Genomic DNA, 20,988 nt, shown 5'->3' on the forward strand with positions numbered 1-20,988 from the left:
CGACCTCAGGGTTGAGCCCAGCCCCTCCCCCGCAGGCGGAGCTGCGTGTCTGGGCGCGAGTGCCTTAGCCACCCCGGGCTGGCCCTCCGTGGGCTGTTCTGAGCGTTCGTGAGTGCGTACACGTCTGCAGAGAGCAAACAGGATAGAAATACCAGCCGTATCGCTGCGGGGAGAAACAAACTAAGCTCTCCAAGTCCGAGGCTCATTATGGGCACCAATGGAATCAGCCTTCTGGGGAGCCCGCTTCGCTGGGTCTCCGGGTGGCTGCGTTGGTCCGTGTCACCTTGCTGGCAGGTGTGGGATGGAGATGTGACCGATGTGGATTTGCAGCATCCTGAGCCGCTGTGGAGGGATCCGGGCAAGCGCGGATGGCGGGCTCCCATCAGGTGTTCCGGTCCCCATGGGTGCTCATTATCTGGGAGTGGAAGGGGATGTGAGTTTTAGAGACAGAACGCTGTTGGTCAGCATTGACCTGCTTTATCATCGTAAGTGGACCCAGGGTTTTGGGTTTTCTTGAGGGTTTCTGTGGGGTAGTTACTGGCTATGTTTTTGCTGTTGGAATTTATACATCCTTTATCCTGTCTTTCTGAGTTATTATGTTTGATTTCCTTCTAACCCTCCCAGGTCATACTGCCGTGTAATGAGATTAGATCTCAAGGCTCTATCATCATTAAGACATTTCCATTGGATAGCCATGTATTGGGGGGGCGGGGGCTCTTGTGAAAACGAGGCAAAATTTAAAGACAAGCAAACATCCAATGCCACTATCCTATATAATCTATAATAATAAAAGCGTAGTAAGCAAATCAACTGATCGGCCGAACAGCAGGAGGACCGTCTGGACGACCAGGCTATGATACCCACTGGCGCCAGGCCAGCCAAGGCGGGTGCGATGCAATTGGTCGGGGGCCAGCCATCGCCCCATGATCACCCTGCAGAGGGAGGCCCAGGCCACCGGCTGGCGGGGCAATCAATCGGGGGGGGGGGGGGCCTCCACGATTGCCCCAAAGAGGGAGGCCCAGGCCACTGACCATTGGGCTGCGGCGGGTGGGCAGGGCCTCCCTCTTTGGGGCGATTCATCGGGGGACTGAGAGGGCACAGGCTGGGCTGAGGGGACACCCCCCCACCCACCTGCATGAATTTCATGCACCTGGCCTCTAGTCCTATGTAGTAAAAGGGTAATATGCAGATTGACTGAACTGCAGGATGACCGGTCACTATGACACACACTGACCACCAGGGGGCAGACGCTCAACACAGGAGCTGCCCCCTGGTGGTCAGTGCGCTCCCACAGGGGGAGCAGCGCTCAGCCAGAAGCCCAGAAGCCGGGCTCACTGCTGGCGAGTGCAGCAGTGGTGGCGGGAGCCTCTCCTGCCTCCATGGCATTGCTAAGGATGTCTGACTGCTGTCAGTGGGACATCCCCTGAGGGCTCCTGGACTGCGAGAGGGTGCAGGCCTCAGTCCCTGTTACAGTGTGTGTCAGTCAGTGGGCGTGGCCACCTTTATATGGACAGAAAGCTCATTCCCAAGGTAAAATCATGGACCATCCCTTTGGTGACTTTAGCTTGAAGGGGATAGTACAGTCTTGATTGCTGTTCTGATTGAGAAAGGAAGAACCGAATTCCCCTGCCACGACTGACCTGGTGACCCTCCTTGGGATTGTTTCCGCAGTCTCCAGACCTTTGGTTAAAAATGTGGGTTACATAACCATGTTCCGTTTCTAATTATACGGCCTTAGGTACGTGTCTCCGTTTCTCTGACCTAAAAGGGAACATGAGGTCGCATACCACATAGAGTTCTTAAATGAGTTACTATATTTTAAATGTTTAGAGCAATGCCTGGCGCACAGGGCCATGGAAGGAAGTGTTATTCTTTGTTAAGATGTCAGTTTCTGGGGAGCAGTTGGACAGATAAAATATATCAAAATGTTAGCCGTATCCCCAGCACCCCCTGTAAGATTGTGTCCTAACTAGTCACCACTCATCTGAGTGGAGAAAAGGTGAAAAGCATTTTCAGCCTTGGCCTGTTAATAGTGAAGAGAGGGAAACAATCAGATTCTGTCAGTAGTGGATTGGCAACATGATAGAGCCATTAAAATTGGTTACTATGGGGGTGATAACCCATAATTATTTAGAAAATGTCTGCAACTTATTTTGAGTGACAAAAGATTACAGAAGGGAATATAAATATATAGATAGATTCTATTTATACAAATATATAATAATAAAATTTTAAGACTTCTGTTGCATAGAGATGTCAGTAAGAATATTCTAGTGGGGACTGTTGGTGGCTTTTCTTTTGCTTTTCCATTTTTTTTAAATTTCACAACTACATATATTGAATAAGTATCAATGCACATTGACTTCAAAAAAAAAAGATAAACTTCTTTAAATGCAGTAGCTCTCAGGATTCTTCAGGACCAATGTTACTTTCAAGCTTATTTGGAGTTGGGACTGTCTTTGCTTAGGTTCTTAATTCACTTGCTTCACTAAATATATCAAGCTCTATTTAACGTTTTCTGCAGCAATGAAAAAATTACTGAGCAGCACCAGCCAATCGAAATTTAATGCAAACTTAAGTAATTAAAAATTTTCTAGTAGCCACATTAAAAAGGCAAAAAAATGAGTGAAATTTGTTTTCATATATATTTATTTACCCAATATGTCTAAAATACTATTTCAGCATGTAGTCAATATAAAAAATATTAATGAGATATGTTTAAATTTTCTTTCCTACCAAGTTTTTGAAATGCAGTGTGTTTTTTACACCCATAACACATCTCAGCGTGGGGTAGCCATGTGTGGCTAATGGCTACCATGTTGGGCAGCACAGTTATCGAGGGAGCCACTTTGGTTGGTCTGTTCTTCATTCACACTCACCCTTCCCCGCCTCTTGAAATGGAATAAAGACTGTACAGTCCTCTTCAGGCTACAGTCCCCAACGGGATGGTCCATCTGTCACAGGCTGTGTTCACGCCCCTCCTCCTGACTGTGGGCATTGCATTTTGTTCATGATTCCCTGTACTTTAGCCGTTCTCCCACCACATGTGCCTTCCCTTTCTTGCTCGGTTCACTCCCACCTTTAAAAAGAAACCATCCTTCTACCCCACATTTGCTTGCGTTCTGTGCTCTTCATAATGAAACTTGTTGACAGTTAACTGTATTGTTTTCCCCAACGTGTCCCCTCCTACTCCGATCTTCTGTAGACTGCCTGCTGCTTATTCTCACTCCTCCACCACCGCTGCCGGGGCCCGATGGTCTTTGTCACTAAACTTTGTCACTAGACCCGATGCAGTTTTCCGTCTTTCCTGCTTAAGCTCTCAGTAGCATTTGTTGCTGTTGCCCAGTCCACCTTTCCCTCGGCTTATGTGACCTGCTCTCCTGGTAATTCAGAGAGCTGCTCTGCCACCTACATGCATGCCCGTAGATGGGCCTTGGTCTCACTCTGCCCTTTACAGTAAGGATGGTTCTCGTCTCTAGTTAGTGATGCTGCGAAAAATCAAGTGATCTGATGTGTTTGTAAGTGATTTGAAAATAGAAAGTGCTACGTAAGTATTAGGTGGAATATTCAGCAATAGAACAATTAATTCCAGAAGAAATTTACCATTGAGTTATTTAAAAAGTTCCATTTGAAACTGTGACTGGGTCACTCACTTTTCATTCGTTTTATCAACAGATTAAAAGAAATTATATGATAATTCTCATAGATGCTGAAAAGTCAGTAATAGAAATTTCATTAATGACATAGTTTATCTGTTTCAACTCAAAAGCCAGCATCATGCATATGGGAAAATATTCCTCTTAAAATCAAGAACAATCTCTTATTTAGCATTGTTCTTCAGGTGTAAAACAATGTAATTTAAAAACAAAATTATATATGAATTTTAAAGGAGGAGGTACAGTTTTGATAGTATTACCAATTTAAAAGACTTGAGTTCTTAAAATACTTGTAAGCCAGTTCAGAACTTGTTTTTTTTTTTAAATATAGTTGTTAAAAATTGCATTGAGTTCCTAGAGTGACTAACAAAAATACACTTGGTCCACAGTGTAGCTAAACGATGCCGTTATGACACAATAGACTGTTTGCTTTATACCACTAATCACATGAAAAATCTTTGTAAGCTCATCCAGCAACATCGTGAGTGCCTGGTGATGTGCCATTTGATAGTGTAGTAGAAATAAAAGTATTAAAATGGCCATTGCCCTTGAGAGAGTCCCAGTCTAGTAAGGGAAACAAATAATTATTTTTTCCTTCAATTAAGAAAAAAGGCTTTAATAAAGATGGCATGTGGGAAGGCTGGGGAGTGTTGGGGGCGGGGGGAGGTAAGAGATCAACCGAAGGACTTGGATGCATGGATATAAGCGTAACCAATGGACACAAGACACTTGGGCGGGGTGGGGGGGACTGAGGGCATGTGCCGGGGGATAGGGGAGGCCAGGGGAAGGTCAATGGGTGGAAAAAAGGAGACATGTACCACTATTTGTAATACTTTAAACAATAAAATTAAAAAAAATAAAGAGGGCATGCTGATATGGCAACTGAATAACACAAGGAACAAATACTGCGTGGGCTACCCAAGCTCACAGCTAGATGTAGCCTCCCAGTGTCTCAGTGTCCTGGCCCATAAAATGGCAATAGTAGTGCTACCTCGTAGGGTGGGTATAGAGAATGAAGGCACTAGAATAATGTTTGAATCGTTTTCCAGTGCATCTCCAGAGAGGAGAGTGTGGACTGCGCCAGTGGGAGGAGAATTCTAGGGGCTCCGACAGCAGCAGGGAGGGAGGGGCACAGGGTTAGGAGGGACCGACCCAGGCCGTCCTCCAGTGCGAAGGGCCTTGGTCAGTGGGAGAAGCCTGGCCGCCTGGGTTTCCTGCTGCTAATGACCTGCTTTTGGTGGTTTCTCCAGGTCTGGTGAGCTGCACCTTCTTTCTAACAGTGAACGGGCTGTATTCCTCTAGTGATGATGTAATCGAATTAACTCCATCAAATTTCAACCAAGAAGTTATTCAAAGTAATAGTTTGTGGTTCGTAGAATTCTTTGCTCCATGGTAAGTATTATAAAATAGTTCTCTGTTGTTTGTGGTACTTTAGAAGGAAAGATGCTAAATAAAATGCGATTTTGTTCGGCCATCTAGTTTACCTACTTTACTCCTTGTTAGAAGAAGTAGACGTGGGAGACTCCACAAAGGATTGTTTATTAAGGGCCATGGAGATTGAGCCAAGTGTGTGTGTGTGGGGGGGGGGGGGGGGGGTGAAGTAGCTAATGTTGCAAGAAAAGGAAAAGAAACTTAAAATTCAAGATGGTTTATCCTTACAATGAGGTAAGTAGGATGGGGACAGGAGGGGAACTAAAGAAAGAACGTTGGGCAAAGGAGAGGGAAGGGCCAGTGATGGACTCCATTCTGTTTCTTGAGGAGGGCTGCTCCCAGAAATACGTAAGTTATTGTCTTGCTTTACATTCATTGTTGGAAAAAACCCTCGTGGGGTGAAGATGTAATTACTATTGACGTTAATGGTGTACAATTATATATATAGTCAGAATACAGTATGTAGTTAAAACATTTAATGAAAACAAAACAAAACCCAACAAATAGAAGTGTAGAGACGGTCAGTGGGAGCGGTGCGAAGTGGCAGGAGACTCACAGCTGGGAACGGGCAGGCCACGCGTGTCCTGGGGGGGACCCGACTCCCACCGAGTGCACCTGCAGGGGAGCTGCTGCTGACCTGAGACCCAGGGTGTCCTCTGAGGAGTGAGCTGTGCCTTCGACGCTCACACAGGATAGGCAGGCGCATTCCCCCGAGGTCTGCCTGATGGGAGGTTTCCACTGTTGCTTTAGTTTTTCCTGTGGAAGACCATAAAGCTGAGTTTCGGAAACATAATACCGGTCCTCATGAAATATTTCACTTAATGTCCAGTCCCCATGAAATATTTCACTTAATATCCAGTCCCCATGAAATATTTCACTTAATATCCAGTGCAGCAAATACAGGCAGAAGCCCTCTACCTTAGAAGGTGATGCTGCCACACTGCCGTACAGCTGGAGCCACACATTGAGGCTCGCTAAAGTTTAGTCTCTGGTGTGGAGTCAGGAATGCTAGAGTTTGTTCAAACTGAATGGAATTTAATTGAGCAGTAATTAGGAAACACTTTAAAGTTCTGAGATGAAACAGGATTTTAGTAAAGTCATAAAAAGGTGAGCTCTTCAGGTTCCTGTTTATTGATGCTTGTACTCTCTGTAAGCCATCCCCCGGGCCTGTCACTCAGTAGACTGTTGGTGGGTGATTTTTGAATTGGGGATCAAAGACTTTAACTGTTGCCTTATTTGTGTTTTTATCTCCTAAAAGGTGTGGCCACTGCCAACGGTTAACACCAGAATGGAAGAAAGTAGCAACTGCATTAAAAGTAAGTTTTTGAGATGTCCACATTCATTTGTGTATGTTGCAATTCATGCTAATGAGTTAATGCATAATAGGAAACTAATTTGCATATTAAAGCTCAAAACCCTTGTTTTGATGCCCAAATGATCTAGGAAGCAAAGGTATACTGTCCATTTTAATTTTTATGTTGTCTGTCAGTTCTGTTTCATGGGCGAATTTGTGTTTCACTCATCGTTCCTCTTGGGAATGGTTTCCCAGACTGAAGCCCTCGCTTGCTCTGTGTGTAAAGCCCTTTGTTATCTGTGATGTTGACGTGAATCAGATGCTGGTTCTAGTGGACTCGGCTGCAGCTGCAAGTAGACAGCTCTCTCGCGTTTCCACAGGGTGTCGTGAAGGTGGGTGCTGTGGACGCGGATAAGCATCAGTCCCTCGGAGGCCAGTATGGGGTGCAGGGGTTCCCCACCATCAAGATTTTCGGATCCAACAAAAACAGACCAGAAGATTATCAGGGTAAGGACTTGGCTACCTCCTTCCCTGGCTGGCATTTTCATTTGAGCAGGTGGGGGGACAATAGGAGAAAACGAGGGTTCTCTAACTTGCTAGTCCTGCTGCCTCAGCCTCTTTGTGCCTAAACCTCCTTAGCCCTGCAATGGCACAGAGCGATTCCTACCTCTTCTGGTTGGTTCTGAAGCTTAAATGGGTGTCATGCAGGTAAAAAGTTGTTTGTTGTCGTTCATTTGGCTTAGCCCACACGGCCTTTGCAGCGATAGAGTGATGATGTTCTGTGCTTCCCTCTTGTCTTTCTTTTTATAACGAAAAAAAAAATACTAGCTACTTAGTACTTCACAGTTACTTGATACTGAATAAAGATTTTCAAGTGGTTTTTTGTTGTTGTTTTTGTTAATCCTCTCCTGAGGATATTTTCCTCATTGATTTTTTTTTTTTTTTTTTTTTTTTAGAGAGAGAGAGTGGAAGGAAGGGGGAGGTGGGAAGAGAGAGAAACATCGAAGTGAGAGACGCATTGATTGGTTGCCTCCTGCACACTCCCTGACGGGCCGGAGATCGAACTCATGATCCTTTGGTGCACAAGCCGGCGCTCTAACCACTGAGCACACCGGCCAGGGCCACAAATGTTTTCTTGCTGTGAGCTCTCTGCCCTCTAACTGTAGGAAAGGGTCTCGCAGAGCCATGTGGCAGAAAGAAGGCTTGTAATTTGAGAGTCATTTTAAACTGTTGATGTTACGATAGAGTATTTTGCCCATGAATCTTTGTCTTGTAAACATATAGTATTAAAGGTTTTACTTAGTCTCCCAGACTATTGAGAAGTAACTACAAAGTCTCCCTGCTTTGTAGATAAGTAAATCGTGAGTCTCTGCTCTTAGTCACTGAGGCAGCTGAGGAGAGAATTCTGGCTCCAGACTCTCAAAGCTAAATGTTATTTTAGTTACCCTGTGGGTTCTTTTATGCAATGGTCCTATTGCATTTAGAATATCACAGGCACATCATCATCACATGTAAGATAATCAGAGTTGCTAGGTTGGGCTATGTTTGTGGTCCTAATAAAAAGCATTGGGTATGATGTATTTAAGTTTAAATTATGGCTCATCTGATCATTTTTTTTTAAGATTTCATTACATGGGCCATAAAGTGACAACTTAGAGTTAGTCGGTGTTGCTTTATGTGAGCAAAACAAGTTTGGGGGGCGGGGGGAGGAGAACCAGCATCCCAGTCAAGCAAGGTGTTGCTGTAGCATCTCTGCTGGTGGCCGCCTGGGTCCAGCTGGTAGGCCCTTCTCAGGAAGGGAACTCGAGGGAGGGCAGGGTCTGGAGAGAGGAACTTGCTGGCAGCAGCCTGGCTTTACGTTGGCCTCATCACACTGGCTTCGTAACTAAATAGAACGCTTCACTCCTGGACCTGCTGCTTGTCTGTGAAATGGCGCGTGAAAACCTGTTTTACCCCTGAACTCATACATGTAAAGCCTGTGATGTGGTAAAGACAGTGTTGCTGGCTCGTCACCACGCTGTGGAGCAAAATCCTGCAGCGAGGCCTTACACACCCCCTTTCTTCCAGACCCCAGCTCTGAACTTTCGTCAGATGATCAGTTTCATTTTTCTGAATAAACATCTGCTTTCTGCTTCAGAATAATAATTTGCTTTGCTAACTTGCAAAAATCAAGTGTTTAGAGTAGGGGTTGCATTTTGCATTTGGCTTGCTGCCTGTTTTGTAAGTAAAGTAAGAATTTGTGGACTCTTGGTCTAGAGCCGTGGTCGGCAAACCGCAACTCGCGAGCCACATGCAGCTCTTTGGCCCCTTGAGTGTGGCTCTTCCACAAAATACCACGTGCGGGCACGCACGTACAGTGCGATTGAAACTTCGTGGCCCATGAGCAGAAGTCGGTATTTTGTGGAAGAGCCACACTGAAGGGGCCAAAGAGCCGCATGTGGCTCACGAGCTGCGGTTTGCCAAGGTGCAGTTTGCCGACCACTGGCTACAGTAGTGGTTCCCAACCTTGGCTGCACATTAGAATCACCTGGGAATCTTTTTAAAATGCTGATTTCTGGGCCTCATCCTCCGGAAAATCTGTTTCTTTGTTATGGGGTGGGGCCACAACATTGGTAACAAAGAAACAGAATTTCCGGAGGATGAGGCCCAGAAATCAGCATTTTAAAAAGATTCCCAGGTGATTCTAACGTGCAGCCAAGGTTGAGAACCACTGCTCTAGGCAGTTTGATTAGGAAATTCTGTAAGAAAAAGAGGAAGATGAAACTTTCTGAAGTGATTTTATTTGAGTTTTGCCTTAGAAATCGCAGACTTCCGAAGGCTGGTGTCATTCTTGAGTCTTAGCTGCAGGGCCTGGGCTCGGGGCGTGCAGCCGCCCACTGCTCTGCTGATGCCTTGTACCTGCAGGTGGCAGGACTGCGGACGCCATCGTGGATGCCGCTCTCAGTGCCCTGCGCCAGCTCATCAAGGACCGCCTGGGGGGCAGGGGATACAGCTCGGGAAGACAGGTAAGGCTCCGGGGTCGGCTCTCCTGTGTGATGATGGTGAAGCCTGAGTGCACCCTTGGCGGAAGATAGGTTTCTTTCTTAAATACTGCAGATTGGTGAGCTTTTTTTAAAAAAATAATAGGAGGTTGGGCCCCCTGACCCAGAGGGAGTCAGCCCTCCAGCTTGCTCATTTGGCTGCCTCAGAACCTCCGTCATGGTAGCCTGTCAGTCCCAGGGCACCCTGCCCACCCGCCAGCCAAGAGCCAGCCCCAGAGAGGCCTCCTGGGCCCGGGGCTGGAGAGGAGTGGGCGCAGAGGGAGAGCGCCAGGCCACGCCCACAGGCACAGAGAGGGCCCAGCTCCTCCGATCGACGGCACAGGGGAAATGTGGGTGCCCTCTCGGCCCAAATCCGGGGCAGTGAGCCCAGATCCATGGGAAATTCTCCATAAATGCCATAAATGCATAGGGAAGAGGAGAAAGAAGTTCCTGTTCTATGGCTTGGTGTTTCAGATGCCCTGGTATGAGATGAGACGTTTAGCCATCAGATGCTTATAATCTTGTGAAGGGCATTGGGTTCCCTGATAAATGTAGATAAAGGGCCCTCTGCTCCTCTTGGTGCCCTTGCCTTCATCTCAGGCTTGGTCACTGAATGAGCAGTCGCCCCCTAGCTCTGGGCTCGGGCCCAGGCAGCAGAAGCAAGGTAGCAGCGCTCACGGTTTCTCAGGGTCGGCACTGAAGAAAAGCACTTGAGAAAAGGAAGGGGGGAGTTACTTTATTTTTCTTCAGTGGCAGAGACTGTGAAAAGGTGGTAACGGTAGTGATGTGCGGCATCCTGGGGCAGCCAGCAGTGAGCCTGAGTCTGAATTAGAATCGTGTTGTAAGGTGATTCTTTGAGCCAGGCTGAAGTTTCTCTTAGACAAACAGCAAGGGACCGAATTTAGATCCCTGTTGTGTTATACTGAATGTACTACAGGTAACTGTTTGAAACTAAATATTGTTTATCCAGCAAAAATGATATTACACAGTGTCCTCATTTGAGAAAGTTTTTACTTGAAAGAAAAACTCAAAAAACGTTAAAATGTAGAGGCGGTTTAGTTATCGGTGCGTTCAGAATAGGGATCCTGTTCTTTTGGCCACTGCGTAGTTTAATGTTTGATGTCACAATGACAGGGTCGAAGTGAAAGTTCAAGTAAGAAAGACGTGATCGAGCTGACAGATGACAGCTTTGACAAGAATGTTCTTGACAGTGAAGACGTTTGGATGGTTGAGTTTTACGCCCCCTGGTGTGGACACTGCAAAAAGTAAGTGCTCTGAACCAAGTCCTTTCCTAAGTCAGAGTTTTCAATACAATTTTCGGGCTCGCTTTGGGGTTTTCTGTTTTTGTTTTTGTGTTTTACTCTCTTCGTCTTCGCCCACCCCGCCCCCTGCCTATAGCAACCACCAATCTGTTCCCTGTGTCAAGGAGCTTGTTGCGTGTGTGTGTGTGTGTGTGTGTGTGTGTGTGTTTAGATTCCACATATAAGTGAGTGTGTAACTCCCTTTGAAAAGCTGAACCAGATCATAGATATAACCAGTATCTCCTCCCAAAATGCTCTGACTCTAAACGAGCGATAAACATTGGCTTTAGTCCCAGGAGTTTCCTCTGTCAGATTTTCAAAGGTTAACAGAGCTAAGCAGTCAAACTAGGGGGGAGTGACGAAGGACTGGGAAGCTCATGGGAAGGACACATCATGTCTTTCATAAATCTACGGAAAATGTTTTCCAAGTGTGACGTCACTGGGCGGGCGGAAACGCGCCCTCAGTTAAAGTCTCTGTGCTGAGATGAGGCTATTTGTTTGCAGCCTAGAGCCAGAATGGGCCGCGGCAGCCACAGAGGTGAAAGAGCAAACGAAAGGGAAGGTGAAGCTGGCGGCTGTGGACGCCACGGCCAATCAGATGCTGACCGGCCGGTATGGGGTACGTTTATCAGGCTTTCTCTTTGTGAAATACTCGCCTTTTCCCTGTTGCTTTACCCAGAACACCAGGCCTCCGTGTGGGAGGAGGGGGTGTTTCGTCTTCTTGTCATGAAGAAATTAAGCCACTTGTTGTTGTAACTAATAAGTAGTGAGTCTGGGAGCTCTCCCTCCCAGGATTCCACTGTCCCTGTGCGCCTAGTGTGGGCCTTTAGCTTTCCCACGCGTGTGCAAGTTGTTCGTAGGGCTTTTGAGTGGGTCCATTTGTTCTAGAGCAGATACGTTACGTGTATATCCAGGGTTTGAATAAGACCTGGCCACGCCCTGCATCAGATTGTTAAACCCCCTGACTTACACACTCCCTGTGTGTCATCCTTGGACACCAATGCAGGCTGGGAATATTTTTCACCTTAAATTACTCAGAAGGTGGTTTCAGAAACCATAAAGATTACCTTGCTTCTTATTAAATGCTCATTTGATCTTTAATAGATTAGGGGATTTCCTACAATCAAGATATTCCAGAAAGGCGAGTCTCCTGTGGATTATGACGGGGGGCGGACAAGATCTGACATCGTCTCCCGGGCCCTGGACCTGTTTTCTGATAACGCTCCGCCTCCTGAGCTGCTCGAGGTCAGCAGGCCGGTCGCACAGGGAGGGACGCCTTCGTCTGACGGGAGGGGGGCAGTAGGCCTCTTCAAATTGACTCTCCTTTAAAATCCCCTTTAAAGTGTTTCTGTGCTTTCAAATGGGCAAAACCTGTCGGATAAATCGCTGCTTTTCCTAACGTTAGCGCTGAGATCATTGCACTGAGAAAGCACACCTGAGCTGCTCACCAATAGAATGGGCCTTTCCTTCTCATTCGAGAGTGATAGCCAGCAGTATTGAGCACTGAGCTATGTACTAGGCACTGTTCTGCTTTTATGCAGATTTCCCTCATTCAATTCTCACAGGAACACTTAGCAGTAAATACTGTTTTTAATCTCCATTTAACATATGAGGAAACTGAGGCACGGGGAGCTGCAAATTCATAAAAATATATGATGCGCATAAATGTCAGAGCCAGGCAGCGCCCAGCATTCTGACTTCAGAGACTGTGGGTGCGAGTCCTCAGCACCCCAGACGGCTGAGGACCCGTCACGGAGCCTCTGAAGCGGGGCTGGTGGTGGCTCGGGAGCAGCAGGAAGTGTCCCTGGGAGACTCCTGCTCCGCTCTGTAATGGAAGTGATGGTGCTAAGGCTCTCTCTCCGTCCCTGTCTGCCGGCTCCCAGATCATCAGTGAGGACGTGGCCAAGAAGACGTGTGAGGAGCACCAGCTCTGTGTGGTGGCCGTCCTGCCCCACATTCTCGACACGGGTACGCTGAACAGGAACTCGCTGCTCTGAGAACATTTTCTAAAGCAATTCATGCTACTCCTTTATTTCTGTCTTTACAATTTTTGTTTGTTTCAATCAGGAGCGGCAGGCAGAAATTCTTATTTGGAAGTTCTTCTGAAATTGGCAGACAAATACAAGAAGAAAATGTGGGGGTAAGTTACTGAACTTAGTCCCTCCCATGTGGGCAGGAGAGGGTGGTGCTTCCTGAAAGGGTGTGGCTCCCTCCGTTTTCTTAGGATGGGTTCATGTTTGTGTCATTTAGGAAGAAAAGCAGTACTGCAGGTTTCTTACTTATAAGGCAGTTATTTGTAGCATACTTTTTCTCATATGAATTGTAGTTTAAATGGTGGTTGGGGTCCCAGGCTAGCAAGCAAAAACTTAATTAGTAACATAGTTGAATTCTAGCATGGCCTCGAAGGCTAGATAAGGAGGAAGAAACAGGTGCTTCTGTACCCTCCCCTGCAACGCCAGATCTAGACACGTTTTTAAAACAAAGGATGCCTCTGTCTCCTCCCTTTATCTTTTGGTTTTTCATCCTCGTCCTTTGTTGCAGTCCCCCTGCTGTCACTCTCACTGTGCTTTGTACTTCCTGTTAGTTCAGCAAGCATTTATTGTGTGCCTACAGAAGGCCGCCTGCTGTAGTTTTTCATTTTGACCTTTGTAGAAGTTAAGAAATTTGGTTGAGCATTTTTTACAAAATTAAATATATTTTTATTGATTTCTGAGAGGAAGAGAAAGGGGGAGAGAGATAGAAAGATCAGTGATGAGAGAGAATCATTGATCTGCCTCCTGCACACCCCACACTGGAGATTGAGTCCCCAACCCAGGCATGTGCCCTGACCAGGAATCGAACTGTGACCTGGTTCATTGGTTCGACGCTCAACCACTGAGCCAAGCCAGCCGGGTTGGTTGAACATTGTTATACAGGGTGGGGCAAAAGTCGGTTTAGAGTTGTGAGTACATGAAACAGTTTATTCCTGCATTATTTACTAATTGTATATTTCCCATATGAACAGCTGTAAACCTACTTTTGCACCACTCTGTATGTATTGGATAATGATGACATATCCATAACTTTTTAAAAAGTAGTTATTACATGTGTTATAACTACCTAAATGATACATACATAATTACCTAAATGATATTGGTAACAAACACAGAAAGTTCATGAGGCTTAGTTGACAATATTTTGGAGACGGGGGTGGGGGGAGAAACTGGCTTACAGGTAGGCCAGTCCATTTGGGGGACTTCTGGAGTTGGGGTGTAGGAAACTTGAGGGAGGAACTGAATTACTCAGGAGCACATATAGAATACATTATTTTTTAAAACTTACCTTTTGTTCTCATTTATTTCATCCATAAAATATTTGAAGTGTAGTCTTTTGTTCTTTAATCAAGATCTGCTAGTTAGGGTCTAACTGAATTGAAAGGGGCTTTTGCCCTGAAACCAGTCTGCCTTCCTAGGTGGCTGTGGACGGAAGCTGGCGCGCAGTCTGAGCTGGAGAACGCACTGGGGATCGGGGGGTTTGGCTACCCCGCCATGGCGGCCATTAACGCGCGCAAGATGAAGTTCGCTCTTCTGAAAGGGTCTTTCAGTGAGCAAGGCATTAACGAGTTTCTCAGGTAACCTTTTTGCCCTTTTGAGTTGTTTTTGTTTTGTCTGCTTGTTTTTGCTGTGGGTTTTGATTCGAAACTGGGTTGATGTAGAACAGGCAATAAGTGGAATTATTTTGTATTTGACATCAGAGACTTAGAAGTTTATACATTTGAGCTTTTCAGTTGCTTTTTCCGTGGGAATATTCTGCAGTAGCAGTTGATGCCCATGCTTCCCTGTTCTCTGGTCACCTCGTCGTTCTGTTCAGTTGATACTGGGCTCTTCCTGATTCTCGTCAAGGTCTCATGGGCGGGAAGCAGCCTGTCTCCCCCATTCCCACCCGAGCGTGCTTGGTGCCCTTGACCTCAGATGATCCGGTTGCCATTTCTGGGCATTGGTCTTAGCGTGTAGTTATTTCAGAATGGTGTTACTGTAAAACAGGCAGAGTAGCAATTACGTTTCCCCACTTTCCCACGTGCAGATAGCGGCTGTCAAGCACCCATAGGAAACGTAGTATCTATCCTTTGGGGTTTCCCAAGCCCACATGCCAGCGCCCTTCACCAGAGCACACTCGAGGCTCCTGTACAGCAGCCGGTTCCCAGCCTGCGGTCTTCCCGGGCCTGTTCTCTCCCAGCGCCTGCCAGAGGCAGGGCTTGCGTCTCCCTGAAGCCGAGCGGCGAGGGAAGTGCTGGCACTGTCCGTGGGTCGGTCACGGGGCCTGCGGAGTCGGGCTCCTGTTCACGGCAGGGCCTCAGCTCGCTGTGGGACCGAGGAGAGAAATGGAATTGCCGTCTTTCACACAACCTTTCTGGGGCTTAACTCTCAACTTGGTAGTTTTACATAATTTGTATTTTAGCAAAATACACGTGCTGTTTGTTAAATGAGCCGCTCTGTCTGACGCTGAGCCCGGTGGATTCCAGGCCTGGTGTGCGGTGGTCCTGCTTGAACAGGCAGTGCAGTTCATGGCGTGTCCCGGGGGGGTGTCTGCATGAGCAAGTGGCAGACCATCCTCTACAGCTGGCTCCCCGTGCACCACAGTCCCTCTAACGCCTGCACTTGTTTGGCTGTTTCCCCCAAGGGAGCTCTCTTTTGGGCGAGGATCTACAGCACCTGTAGGAGGGGGCGCTTTCCCCGCCATCAGCACCAGAGAGCCTTGGGACGGCAAGGATGGCGAGGTGAGTCCCGGGACGGGGCGGGAGGCTGTGTGCGCAGGACTCGTGACGGGGACGCCATCCTCTTTTTACCTTCCCGGTCCCTGCGCATCTTTGCTGCTTGTGAACCGAATCCTTTCCGTCGGAACGACCCGCTCTCTCACAGACCCCCACCGGAAATGAAGTCTGGGCCGGGACATCTGGTCAACCGCGGCCTTCTGTTTTGGGGAATGCTGGTCGACCAGAATTTTCGGGGGGTGGGAGGGGAAGGGGAGGGAGCCAGCCCTCGGCCCCCCTGGGAAAGGGGCCGCGTCCGGACCTAAGCCTTCACCTGACGCCAGAAACATCACAGCCTCAGGGAGGTCCCTCCTTTCAGGGCCTCATCCCATCCCCCCTGTGAATAGGACTACGTGGATTTGGTTTGCTTAACATAGACCCCAAGATCAGGCCATAATGAGGTTGCTTTCCGGACAGCACCCCAGAGTGAACATGAACCTTGAATTCATGCACCTGCCTTACAGAAATGGAAAGTCACAGCTTTGAAATGAGCCTTTATTCTGGCACATTCTGCCCGCCCTCCTCGAAGGCCAAGCTGAAGAGTGCCAGTAGAGCCATGTTCCCTATGTTCTCAGCTTCTCGCCCAGCTGTAGAGTAGACCTGGGTCGGGCAGGAGCTGGTGTGGTCCGGAGCGCCTCGGGATCATTCCTCCTCTGTGAGCGGAGACTGCGACCTCCAGGGCCGCCTATGCCTGTGCCTGACTGCGGGCCTGATGTGGTTCCCTGTTTTGCAGCTTCCTGTGGAAGACGACATTGACCTCAGTGACGTGGAGCTGGACGACTTGGAGAAAGACGAGTTGTGAGGCTCAGCACAACTTGCGCCTTCTTTTCTTGGGAGCAGATGTTTCCAGCAGTGGAGGAACGTTCTCTGCAATCAGATGCATCTACTGTGGCCTTGTAACCAAGAAGTAGCACTTGATTGGTCATTTGAAAACACTGCAACAATGAACTTTTGCATCTCAAGAAAACAATGAAAAATTCTATGAATTGTAGCCAGTGGATGGGGTGGCTTCTGTCAAGTACTATTTTGAAGAAAACTGCTGGGCTGTTGAAACACTTTCCCTCCCTCTGACTGCTGCTGGGGTGTTCTTGGAGGCTGTTTCTTATGTCAGTTTTTTTAATGTGATTCTTTCATTTGAATATTAATGGCTTTTCCATGAAAGAATAAAACAATATTTTGGACAATGCCAACAAATGTATGAAATTAGTGTCCCCGTCATAAATTCAGAGCCTGCTGCTCAGCCAGTCAATTGATCTGGTGATGACGGCCTGGCCCTGAGGTCTTTCCTTTCTAAGAACGTGTGACGGATGACGCCATCTGGATGCCGCACAGCACACATTCCCCGTGGCTGCAGGCCAGTCTCCCCGGGCCTGTGAAGTGGAGAGCGAGTTCACAGAGAGGACGACAGGCAGCCCCGCAGTGGGAACGGCTCAGGCCCCACCGCGCGTGGGGCCACCAGCAGCGACGGCGGGGGCTGCAGCTGGTTGTACAGTTAGCGCACGGTTTTCAGTGTTGCTACTAAGTCCTCACAGAGCGTCCCTTAAGACAGACAGCAGCAGGTGGCCCTTGCTAAGCAGTCCCCATCCATGTAAAACATTCAGAAAAAGGAAGTGTGGATTATGTTAGGATGTAAGTGAAGAGCCCATTGGAAGGACTGAGCACTTCTTTATTGTAACTTACAAAAAATAAATACAACAGTGAGCAACTTCTGTGAGCCATTTCTCTGAAAATCTAAGTCCTGTAGGAGACGAACTTCTGCGGAGGGAAAGGAGCGTCCGTCATGTCGTCCGCATGACAGGAGCTGAGCGGCGCCCGCTCGGCGTGCTAGTCGAGAAGACTGAGGTCGATGCGGAAGTAGACGTAAGGAAAGTAGTCTTGGTTATTGAGTTGCAACCCAGGGATATCCATAGCTGCCTGCAAAAAAGACGTCATGTTCTAAGTGCACAAACCGGTTTTATCTTTACCTTTTTGAGGAAGCTCTAGGCACTGACCGCCTGCTCTGCCCTGCACAGCTCCCACCCCAACACCACCCCCACCCCGCCACACACACACACACACACACACACACACACAGCCTTCACACTTCCCTACTTGTGAAAGGTAGATTCTCACAAGAGCCTGGCAAGCACCATTTTGGGAACGTTTGCACCACATGGAGAGGCTGACCCAGGCTGTAGACGGGCTGTTTCCACGTCGGATACCTACATCCAACATGCTGGCAGCTGCCACTTCGTCCAGGTGTTTGAAGACGGAGTTCAGAACCTCTCGCAAACGCTTGGTGGACGACTTCTTTTGAGGCTGGAGGAGCACAGCCTGAAAATTCACCGGGAGTCCATACCTTCCCGGACAGACAAGCTGTGTGAGTAGGTTACTCCGAGGCAAGTGTGGGGACAGGGAGCTGGACGGGAACTAAGCAGGCTCTACTGCAGAGCTGCCACCAGCCCAGCTTGAGAAAAGAAAGCTCGTCGAGCAGCATGGCCAGGGTTGGGAGAAACAGATTACCAGGTCCTTCTGACTAGACAAATCCCTACAACACGCTGGCCTGCTTCTGACAGGAGGGTTGTTGACTGGGGAGCCGGGAGGTCAGCCCAGCCCTGGTGGCCACTAGGTGGGGAGTGCGTGGGGTAAACAGGCAATTTGACGGACTGTTCTGACCCAAAGCACTGGCTGGACCCAGCTGGTTTATCAAGCTTGTTCGTTCCTTCTCCTGAGTTTCTGTGGACAGAGGCTTTGAATGGACTTGGCACGCCTGGGTCCATACTGCTCACCACGCGCCTTCCTGTCCCCGCGCCAGCTATGCAAGTCTGTAAAGGATCAAACCCTTGGACTTGCCCGACGCGCAGCGACTCGTGTGGCCAAAACCTGTTACTACTCCTTAGTTTTTATTTCCCAGTGTCCGTAAATTCCCCCTGGCTCCCACACTTTGCCAGCCCTCACTTCTGGCTTCTGATGCCGTGTACCCTGAAATACTGAAATGTATTTGAGCTGCAGAAAGGGAAGTCAACGGGACCGGGGAAGTGGGCTGTCGGTAATGGCGTCCCGTGTAACCAGGCGTCAGGCCTACCTTCCCCTGCAACCCGTACGGGTTGGCAGTGCCGCCCACTGCTGCAGGGTCCAGCCTTTCTCCTCCCCTTTACATCGCCATCGTGCCTTGTTCCAAACAAAAACTTCAACTCCCTACAACTCCTGGTCCAAACTTTAGTGTCCAGTGTCCTGTCACCACGATCTGTGTCACTCAGTCATCCTTTGCCTTTAGCTTCTCACACCAGGGACATCAGCACCTGAAGCTTCCCCTCCCTGGCCCTCCAGCACCCTCTCCCGTCTCACTTCCTCAGGGGCTTCTCGGCCGCCACTCCTTAAATGCCGGGGGTCCCTGAGGTGGTCCCTCCCTAGGTGAACTCCATACGTCAGTCATCATGGAGGATTCCCTAACGTGTTCCTATTGAGACCGCGCTCAGGGTCCAGGCCGATGCGCTAGCCCCCGGCCCCCTCAGCAGTCCCACCACAGCCCCGCCTGAGGCCCCGTCCGGTTCATCCAGCTGACCACCCCGGCTCACTGACCCTGAAGATGAGCTAGTGCGTCCTCACTTTGATGCTACTCTGTCCACAGTCATTTAGCATCTACTCTGTGCAATGAGGCCTGATGATAGAGGCAGAGCGGGGCTCAGCCCCAGCCCTCCCCTGGGCTCCCAGAGGAGGAAAAGGTCAGAAGCAGCATCTGGAGAAGGCAGAGCAGCAGCACCGACGGGGGCAAAGGCCAGCGGACGTTCCCTGCTGCTCTAATGCACTTGCTCATCTATTTTCTCAGTTACGATCTCTCCATAGGCTGGGAAGTGGAAGGCCTTTAAAGAGTCAAGTAAGGCCGGCTGCTGTGGCTCAGTGGTTGAGCGTTGACCTATGAACCAGGAAGTCCCGGTTCGATTCCTGATCAGGGCACATGCCCAGGTTCTGGGCTCAGTCCCCAGTGTGGGGTGTGCAGGAGGCAACTGATCGATGATTCCCTCACATCATTGATGTCTCTCCCTCTCCCTTCCTCTCTGAAATCAATAAAAACGCATTTTTAAAAAGGACCTGGTATCTCTACACATACAGAGCAGATGAAAAAAGCAAGTTGCAGAATCTTAGGTATAAACGATCCCAGTTGGGGGACACGGAGACTTGAAACTCTCCGCCCTGAGTACGGGCGGGCGTGGGACCGTGAGGAACGTTTCCCACGGCACAGACTCTGAGCGTGACTTTTTACAGTGCTCGTGTCGCACAGCTGTCTCAGGACACTGGTCAACGCGGCAGCAGGGCCAGCCTGGGACTCATCACCAAGGCGCCAACCTCTGAGATGGGGGTAGAGGATGAGGAGCCAGGGTCAGCTCCATCTGCGTTTGGACAAAACCACATTGGCAGCCACGTGGAGGATGAACTGGGGGCAAAACCAGGTAGGAGCCCATGGCAACAGCCGGGCAAGCTGAGGTGGGAGACGAGCGAAAAGAAAGCAAAGGCAGGCTGGGCAGGCCTGTGAAAGGGTGCGGTGGGTGGAGGCAGCGGGGGCAGGACGTGAGGGTGAGGAAGCAGCGGAGTCCAAGCTGAGCACTGGCAGTGACGGTGCTGGAGGGAGGGGAGCCACGTAGGCAGAAACCTATGTTGGGAGGAGGGCGGGACCGGGAGACGCAGCAGCTTGGGCAGGAGTCGGGCTGGCCAGCCAGGTGGGTGGTGGGTGGTGGGAGGGGACCCGGGGCAACCTGCAGTGCAGGCGGGGAGGGCTGGAGGGGCACCTCAGGATGTGTTCACAACTCGGGACATGTTCAAGCACCCAAAAAGCAGGCTTCAAAAAATAGTTCCTGTTTGACTCCGTTTTCATAAATACATAGGAGGATTATGCACATCTGTACATTTAAAAAGTCAAAAGACAAACTGCACTTTAGCAGTGTTTTCTCTCGCTGTTCAAGTTTCAGGGGATTTCTATTCATTATTTGTGCTTATCTATCGTTTCCAAAATTTCCACGGTGAACCTATTTTGTCTTTGTTTAAAAAAAAAAAGTATCGTAAGTTTTGGTGCTGGTGGTTTGGCAGCAGGGGCCTCGGGGCTGAGGGAGGGTTTACTGGGCCCCGGAAGTCCTGGCCCTGAGCCTGGAGGCTGGAGGGGAGCCCATGGCCCCAGAGCTGCTGCTCTCGGCCACCCCACCCCGGACAGCCCGACGGGCACCTCCGCCGACCTACCTGAGCACGGACTCCACGAACACTCTCAGCGCCTTGATGTGCACCCAGGCGATAAAGGCTTCGCTGAAGTTCACCTTGAGCCAGCGCAGCAGGGGGCCCTGCAGAGAAGGGGAGCCGTGACCCCTGGGCCCCTCCGCCGCCCCGAGCCAAGAAGGACCTGCCCGTCACCAGCTCGTCACCTCCAGGCAGGTTGGACAAAGCAAGCCCTGAGCTGAGAAGGAGCGCCCGGGGCCAGCAGAAGCAGCGAGTCGGGCGCACAAGGCCCGGGCGAGGCCCAGGACCGTGC

General features: G+C 49.2%; 2 protein-coding genes and 1 long non-coding RNA gene across 11 annotated transcripts in view; 2 read left to right on the plus strand and 1 right to left on the minus strand.

Moving 5' to 3' along the window:
• The first annotated feature begins 2,816 nt into the window (after nucleotides 1–2,816).
• On the plus strand, nucleotides 2,817–16,681 carry PDIA6 (protein disulfide isomerase family A, member 6). The gene is made up of 13 exons (XM_014540530.1): nucleotides 2,817–2,852; nucleotides 4,813–5,048; nucleotides 6,346–6,403; nucleotides 6,762–6,888; nucleotides 9,286–9,386; nucleotides 10,536–10,666; nucleotides 11,207–11,321; nucleotides 11,807–11,947; nucleotides 12,586–12,670; nucleotides 12,770–12,842; nucleotides 14,154–14,312; nucleotides 15,362–15,458; nucleotides 16,225–16,681. The coding sequence occupies exons 1-13, from the start codon at nucleotides 2,817–2,819 to the stop codon at nucleotides 16,291–16,293; spliced, it is 1,428 nt and encodes a 475-aa protein (XP_014396016.1). The 3' UTR covers nucleotides 16,294–16,681.
• A 436-nt stretch (nucleotides 16,682–17,117) lies between these two features.
• The window catches only part of ATP6V1C2 (ATPase, H+ transporting, lysosomal 42kDa, V1 subunit C2), a 30,100-nt gene continuing 26,229 nt past the window's right edge, over nucleotides 17,118–20,988 (minus strand). For 5 of the 9 annotated variants that reach the window (XM_014540551.1, XM_014540553.1, XM_014540552.1 and 2 more), the window contains 4 exons: nucleotides 20,703–20,800; nucleotides 19,744–19,819; nucleotides 17,697–17,829; nucleotides 17,118–17,405 (listed from right to left, as the gene is read on the minus strand). In XM_014540551.1, the coding sequence (XP_014396037.1) occupies nucleotides 17,371–17,405; nucleotides 17,697–17,829; nucleotides 19,744–19,819; nucleotides 20,703–20,800 (342 nt within the window). In that variant the 3' untranslated portion in view covers nucleotides 17,118–17,370. The remainder of the gene's footprint in view (nucleotides 17,406–17,696; nucleotides 17,830–19,743; nucleotides 19,820–20,702; nucleotides 20,801–20,988) is intronic. The other 4 variants (XM_014540554.1, XM_014540550.1, XM_005867228.2 and 1 more) reach the window with 1 other exon arrangement.
• The window catches only part of LOC102243060, a 20,170-nt gene continuing 19,008 nt past the window's right edge, over nucleotides 19,827–20,988 (plus strand). The window contains exon 1 of the long non-coding RNA XR_313646.2: nucleotides 19,827–19,921. This is a non-coding gene — a long non-coding RNA (uncharacterized LOC102243060). The remainder of the gene's footprint in view (nucleotides 19,922–20,988) is intronic.

The sequence above is a fragment of the Myotis brandtii genome, unplaced genomic scaffold (genome assembly GCF_000412655.1).
Source record: "Myotis brandtii unplaced genomic scaffold, ASM41265v1 scaffold247, whole genome shotgun sequence".
NCBI classification, from domain to species: Eukaryota; Metazoa; Chordata; class Mammalia; order Chiroptera; family Vespertilionidae; genus Myotis; species Myotis brandtii.